The 7272-nt window shown below is 44.5% G+C and overlaps 3 protein-coding genes across 3 annotated transcripts; 1 reads left to right on the top strand and 2 right to left on the bottom strand.

Moving 5' to 3' along the window:
- Positions 1 to 606: 606 nt before the first annotated feature.
- Positions 607 to 2850, bottom strand: EAE97_004112 (uncharacterized protein; the record flags this gene model as incomplete). Its single annotated transcript, XM_038874624.1, has 1 exon — positions 607 to 2850. The coding sequence occupies one exon, from the start codon at positions 2848 to 2850 to the stop codon at positions 607 to 609; it is 2244 nt and encodes a 747-aa protein (XP_038734068.1).
- Positions 2851 to 3738: 888 nt separating this feature from the next.
- Positions 3739 to 4226, bottom strand: EAE97_004111 (uncharacterized protein; the record flags this gene model as incomplete). The annotated part of the gene is made up of 2 exons (XM_038874623.1): positions 3739 to 3893; positions 3944 to 4226. The coding sequence occupies 2 exons, from the start codon at positions 4224 to 4226 to the stop codon at positions 3739 to 3741; spliced, it is 438 nt and encodes a 145-aa protein (XP_038734067.1).
- Positions 4227 to 4648: 422 nt separating this feature from the next.
- Positions 4649 to 7021, top strand: EAE97_004110 (uncharacterized protein; the record flags this gene model as incomplete). Its single annotated transcript, XM_038874622.1, has 3 exons — positions 4649 to 4697; positions 4769 to 5279; positions 5332 to 7021. 3 exons carry the CDS (start codon positions 4649 to 4651, stop codon positions 7019 to 7021), a joined length of 2250 nt encoding a protein of 749 aa, XP_038734066.1.
- Positions 7022 to 7272: the final 251 nt, after the last annotated feature.

Genomic DNA, 7272 nt, shown 5'->3' with positions numbered 1-7272 from the left:
CCTACCCATAATCATGTAGTCCCCAACCCCACCCCGTCAAAGACGAGCAATCAACTCATATCCCATACATCTCCATCCTTCCTTCTTGAGCTGAAGATTACAGTCTCGAGACACTCCTGTACAGACCAATCCATTCCAATAACCTATACAAACTCCCGATTCATCCTCCCCCAAGGTATAATACTCAATCCAGTCCACCATATTCCCACCCGTCCGCTAAATCAAACGCCCCGCCCCTCTCCTTTCCTTTCAAAATCATATATTAGGACACCCTCTATGCCCCGGGAACATATGTATGTGCTGTACACCATACCGTGAACCTGACCATACATTTTTAAACTCCTTGTCGAAAAACAAAATCCAGAAGCGTGCTGTCCCCCCATTCCGAACATACAATCCCCCTAAAATACTAAGCTAAAAAGAACGTATAACATCAGACTTCAAAAACCAAGTCCGACGCGAATAATGCACAATAACGTATACAACTGCCTATCGCATAGGTTCATATTTCCATGTAAGGAACATAAGCCGAGCACACTAAACTCAGACAGTTTAAAGCCAACTTAAAACGCCGAAAACACCACAAACAATTTGATCAACCTTCACTCAGAAGAAGGTAGAAGACTTTGGACTAGTAAGCGCCTCACCCATTGCTTTGGCCTTCTGTCTTTCCGCCCATTCCCTACTAGCCGCCCTTCCCTTTTCTGCCGCCTCTTCCCTTGCCCTGATAGCTGCCATCTCCCGTTCCTTTTTCTCTCTTTCAATGTCTGCTGTGTACATTGCGTCTTTGTTATAAAGCTCCTTGGCTCTCTGTCTCTGCAATTCATGATCCGAATCTGACACCGTTCTCTGCATTGCCATTCTCGGATTATGTGGACGTTGCGAGGCTTTGCGATTCAAAGGAGCAGGAGGAGCCTTAGTACGGGGTGATGAGCCGATAACATTCACTTTTTGCATGTCCAGAATTGAAGGGCGATGACTTCCAACTAAGCTCCCACGTTTACCGATTGTGAGACCACCGCTATCAACACTGTCACCAGGTGTTCCCATTTTAGTTTGGCGTGCGCGACTAGCAGCTGTATCGCGGGGAAGTGTACGGGAAGCTACGATTTTACCTATGGGTCTGGCTTTGAATTCACGTCTTTTGCGATCTTCTTCTTCTTGGGCTTTGAGTTTTGCCTCAAGTACTTCTCGCTTACGTCTTGAGTATGCTTCGCCGGGGAGTTCGAATTGAGAAGATTTGGTGGGGGGCTTCGTGGATTTGATTCTTCCTGGTGTAGTTGTAGTTCTAACGACTGTCATTTCGGATGATTCTCGTTGCGCAATACGAGCTTCTCTCTGTTCCTTTAATCGCTTAGCGACAGCGTCACCAGGAAGCTCGAACACTGGCTTGGTGGATGACTTTGTAGATTTGGTTGGTGATTTTGGAGGAAGGAGACTAGTTGGACGTGGAACTTTACTTGGAGATGTCATTGTTGGCTTTTCCGGGCTAACAACAGGTCTTACATTTTCGAAGGACATAGATTTAGCCTTTTTGGGGGTTGGTTCCGTGGCTGTGGTACGTTTGACACGCATTGTTGCGTAGGTAGATTTGGGTCTTTGGGAAGTTGCTTGAGCTGGACTGTCATGTACGCGTACACGTAGTCCAGCAGCGGGGAGCTCCTCAACCAATTCTCGTTGGGGTGATCTTCTCAAATTGGTGTCAGAGGAAGCTTCAGTTGAGATATTGGCCGTCTTGGGTGAGGTAGCAACAAATCTTTCAACAGTGGTAGCTTCATCGAGCGCATCTATGGCATCCTCCAGATTGTCGAGCTCTTCCAAAGAGTCTTCGATGCGAGACACAGGCTTTGCTGGCGATCGATTTATGATTATATCGAGGAATGAATCCTCTTCAATTTCGGCGGAAGATGAGTGGCGAACAGGAGGCGTTACCTCCGAAGCCTTGTAAGCTCTTTCAATCTCCTCGAGTGTTGTGATTTGCTTTGTGAAGGGCATGGTGCCAGAAACAGCTGGAGGTTCATTCTTCTTTGGGGTGTATCGAATTTTTTCTGATGCTGAAGACTCGACATCCTTTGTCTCTATGTTGTCATTATTCTTCCTTGCTAAATAGTCCGAGGGATTAGTGTTATGCTCAAGTCTCAATGGAATGAAAGGTCCAGTCTGCATAGGAAAGTTGGAACCAGCGAAAAGAGATGAACCACAGCTGGAGGGGTGAGGTGGTTTCCAGAAGACATCTCCAGTATCGGCCGCTCCAATGAATGAAACACCTTTATCATACTGACCTGCTTGTTGTCTTGCAATTTGACCTCGAGTAGTTCGTCCCAATTGTGGAATGTGAGGTAAGATAGGCTGTCCCATGATGTAAGGTGGTTGAACGGATTTTGGCTGACCAGTTTGAGTCCTTGAAAGCTCAAAATTAGAGACAAGAGTTGTAGGGCGAGCACCAGGTGGGCCTGCAGCAATTCTTGGGACAGTTTCTGTGTTTGGAGCAGATTGAATAGAAGTTGGATTAACAGTATAAACCCCGATGTGCTCGAATTCAGGGATAGTAATCTTGGTATGCTCTAGCTCTGTCGAAAGGTCTTGCTTTCCCTTGTTCTTATTCTTGTTGTGCTTTTTGCCTTTTTTTGTGATACCGAGAGCACTTCGATATGCAGCTTTGAGATTTTTCATATGTTGTGCGAGATCCGTTTCTGAGCTATCATGAGCTGCCATGCTATTCAGTTCGTGTACAGTTGAAGTAGCCAATACTTTTGGAGCAGGTGTCAATGGAAGAGGGATTTGGGCAGCAATGGATGCTGTATTATCTTCCACAATATTGATCGTGGTTGATCTTGTTACTCGAGACATCTTGACTGTCAAAAGTCATAAATGGTCTAGAAACAGTCGATCTTTGGTCGAATGGTGTTTCGGAAATTAGATGTGATTTGAGTATTGAGAAGCAATCGATTTGCAAGGATGGGTGGAAATTGCGTTCTATTTTTGAGTGACAATCGTATTCCGAATTCGTAAAGTCAATAGAAATGTAGTACCAAGTTTGATGAATCTTCTTTTCCAAAAAACAGAGCTTTCTTCTTATCAATTATGTGAATTGTTAAGTCATTGAAATTCAATCGATCATGAGGATATTCGTTTGAGTAGCTCGCTACGAAAGTGTAGCTTCCTTCCTTCCCCTCATTTGTGTGAGCTTACATCATCACTATAGCAACCGGTAGCTGAAAAAGAAAGGCGCGACTGCGAAATTGTGAGCGATGATTGATCAAAGCTATTTTTGGGATGAAAATGGTGAATAGCTCTCGAAGAAATTCATTCATTGTCCGTCAATATGCAAAAGACTTTCGGCGATGACTTTGTTTCCTTCGATGAAGCATTCAACTCCTACTCATTGTGATGTAATGTAACCTTCTTTTCCATCGACCTTTCCGTCATTGGGTTTCACATCTTACCTACTTATGCAGGCCACAACACCATGTATTTGTTTAGATTGCATGACTTTTCCGACATTTTTCTTATTCGATCAATCTCTGCTAATATGTCGTCAATCATGTCATCATCAAAAGTTCAGCTGCTTTTTACCAGCCATTCCTACATGGACACGATCCATCACCAGACCGATTTTGGTATCAAAACTCAAAATTCACAGCCCCATATCTGCCTGTTGTGCCGTTTCATGCACCAAACTCGTCATGAATGTATGTATATCCTCTTCTAGTCTCCCAGCGACTTGGCGTGTACTCTTCATTCATTTGATTCTTCATTTTTGGATGGTTGTAGCATTGGCGCGTGTTCTGTGGGAATTCGGACTAGAGTTTGAGGTAGTGGTATTTCAGGTCCCGTTCTCTTTTCCAACTCCTCTTCTCCATCGTTTGATTCTTTGGGTTTTGGTATTTTCACTGATAATTGTTAGAAATCGCGACAAACAGAGGAGTACATCACATCTTACTGGATGCCATGCTAATAGCTTGCAGAACATTGTGCCAGTTGCCCAATACTGTTGCGACGGCTTCTGTTCCATCTGAAAGAGTTGAAAGTTTCTCTTCCAACATTTGCATCTGTCCAGCCAATCCTGCACTCAAATCTCGCAGTTGCTTCAGATTTTCTAACTCTGCCCTTTTCTCATTGATGCGCGCCTGTAAGACGTGGGATTGACCAGAAGATGAACCCAGACTACCACCCATGGAATGCTGTCGCAGATGCGAACCGAGGGGTCGAGATGAATATGACATTATTGTGATCTTTGCTTTACCGGCCGAGTGTTGTAATATCGGATCTCCAATGCAAAGAGATGGAGACTTAAAACGCTTGATAATTGAATTTGATATGAATTAATTCTCCATCCGTGGACAACTCAAGGCGGGACTGATAGCGATCCTTTTTCGACCAATGAAATTCGACAAATAAACCCACTTTTATGATAGCAGAGTCAATGCTCCCAATCTAACCAGTTTAAGTTCGATGTAAACAAATCAATTCACCCTAATTTTTCACTGTACACAAACACTCTAAGAATCACTAGAAATCACCGTTACTTCGACAAATCCCTCGTCGCAGCTTCCAAGATTCATCAAAATAATCCTCAAATTTCTCACGTCTTTTTTTCATACCGTACTACTAATCATATTTCATTCCGCATGCATTGCCAGCTCACATGGCCCGCTTAAATGAGCCTGCAGCTTCGTTGGAGAGTATTGAATCTCGTGAGTTCCCAAACAATGATTTCCTGACATTTGGCAAAAAATGGAGAGGCGCCTTTCTGATGCAATCATAGTCAAGCGCAAGTACAAACGTCAGAATCGCGATATTGCATCCGTCAATTCTTCCCAAGCTGTTCGAATTCGAAGCCTTGAAAATGAAACATCGAAACTTCTTGCTGAAAATCTAGAACTCCGAGAGGAGAATTTACGCCTTCGAAGTGAGATCGATAATGGAAAGGCTCGAAGAGCTGCAGATAGAGTTAATGTGGTCAAATCACAACTCGAAGAGAGATTGCTTGAGATTGGAGCTTTGATAAGTGGTCTGGGAGAAGAATCTCCAGAAAGGAAGAGATCACCACATGTCCCAAGGCAATTTGGAGGGTTGAGAGCGGGTTCGAATCCTCCTCGTAGCCCCAAAGAAAACAAGTGGGATAATCTGGACCCATTGAATGAGGATGGTACAAGCCCGGAGCGCAAGATGGCGCCAAGGAAAAAGGTGGCTTCATCGAGTGAAGACATCGGTAGCCCAGATGGCAAATTACCCCCCATTTTGGAAAACAAATATTATCCTAGGAAAACTCTGGAGTATGTTGCGCAATATTTGATATGTTGAAGTTTGCACGCTAACAATTCATAGACATCAGGAAATCGAAAATATGCTAGCTGAAGTGGTGGCAGACAACGAAGATTCACCTGACATCGGGCCGCCACCAGTATCACAATTCGTCGACGAAGATCCTGTAAAGATAGATTTGGCAGGAAAATTAGCTTATGAGAGGGAAGATGAGCCTTGTCTGGATCCGATAATATCAACGAATCTCGAGCAGAGGAAAAAGCGCAAGGATAGTATGGTGGCCTCTGATATTAGAAGGAACAGCCGACTGGATCTTCCGGCAAAACGAGAGAATACGGGAACACTCAAATCAGGCGCAAAGAGGAAGCTCAGTGCAAGAGAAGACGAGGAACTGGAGTCGACAAACGCCAATGATATTGACGATTTCCAATTCACACGTGTATCTACCGAGGAACGAGCGAAGACAAAATCGGCGGTCTCATCAGCCAAAGAGAATACGAAGCCATCGAAGGATATTATGAGCTCTAAAGGATTGTCGAAAGACAAGCCAGCTTTAGCTCCCAGCACCAGAAAGGTTCTGGCAGCCAAAAGTGTGAACAATTCCCCTAAGAAAGGAGCCAGCAGCAGGAATTCCAATCACGATGGGATCAAGCCAGGCAAATTGAATTTGTTCAAGGAAAGCCTGTCGAAGGAGATGCCAAGCGAGGAGAAGAAGATTGAAAATATCGAGCCTATTCAACAAACTATGCAACCTCCACTTCAGGTCTTCAATATGCAGGCGGAACCAGAGACGCCTGCACCTGTCGATATCTTTTTGCCTCTTTCATCGCATCCGTCAACCAACGTTCGAGTGGAATATCGGGATACTCCACCGCCTTCAGAGATCAGGGAGTCTGCTGAAGGCCAACGACCAAGTCGACGAGCTCGGAACTCGATAAGTTATGCGGAACCCAATCTTCGAGACAAAATGCGCCGACCCGGAAAGGAATTTGTGAACGCCGTCACAGCCGATGGAAAAGTTCGTGCCATTAGGGTAGACGAGGAAGCTGGTCCGACGACAATAAGCAAAATCAAAGCAGAACCCGAATCGGAAGATGCTTGGAAACAACTATCAACCGCGTCAAACGCCGACCATAGTCCGCTAACTAGCAAAGCTTCTGCACCCCTTCCTGATATGTTACCAAGCAGCATCACAGATCATAGAAGACGTCGCGAGTCAATTTTATATCTCACAGAGTCGGGATCTTCAGCATCGGGATCAAAATCAGTCGCGGAGCTGCTAGCAGAGTCGAGGAAAATAAAAGCGAAATCCAAGGAACAATCGACTAAAGGCGACGATATAAAAGCAGCCCTCGAAGACATGGATATATATGAATTTCAAGGTTCGCCCAAACGCGATTCAGAAGAACCGAAAATCATAAAAGAAGAGAAAAGTGATAGAGCGTCATCACGTTTTGCTAGAAGAGCTTCCGCTATTCCGGTAGGAGATCAGGACTTCGAACCAGCGAGAAAGTTTTCTGCATCAACAGGACTATCACAATCAGGTTCAAGAAGACGACAATCAGCATTACCCTCTTCAACCATAGCTAGAAGCGCGTCGGCTCAAGGTCACGAATCGGAGAGAGATACCACGGATTCCTCGGATAAATCCTTGAGGAAAAGTGTCAGTAGTACGAATATGGCGGGGACTGCAGCCTCAAATGCGAATAGGAGCGATAGGATAAGTTCGAGGAGGAGAAGTATGATGTTATGATGAGTGGCGTCTTATGAGTCAAGTTTGGGCTATAAAATATTCTTAATTTCTTCTGCGTTGAATTCGATTGAATTGGATCAAATCGATTATGATAGATTGGATTAAAATCGGGAGTAATGGGATCGGATTGGATGATTAATGAGCTTACAGCGGTTTTAATATGCCATGCGCATATCTTCTTTGGTCCTAATGAGTGGCGCAAAAGTAGTTTTAGTTTCTGGTTTCTCGACTCTTTCACTTTTATGAAGCGG

The sequence above is a fragment of the Botrytis byssoidea genome, assembly GCF_014898295.1.
Source record: "Botrytis byssoidea strain MUCL 94 chromosome Unknown BBYS_007, whole genome shotgun sequence".
NCBI classification, from domain to species: domain Eukaryota; kingdom Fungi; phylum Ascomycota; class Leotiomycetes; order Helotiales; family Sclerotiniaceae; genus Botrytis; species Botrytis byssoidea.
This window is presented reverse-complemented; position numbering and strand designations above follow the sequence as displayed.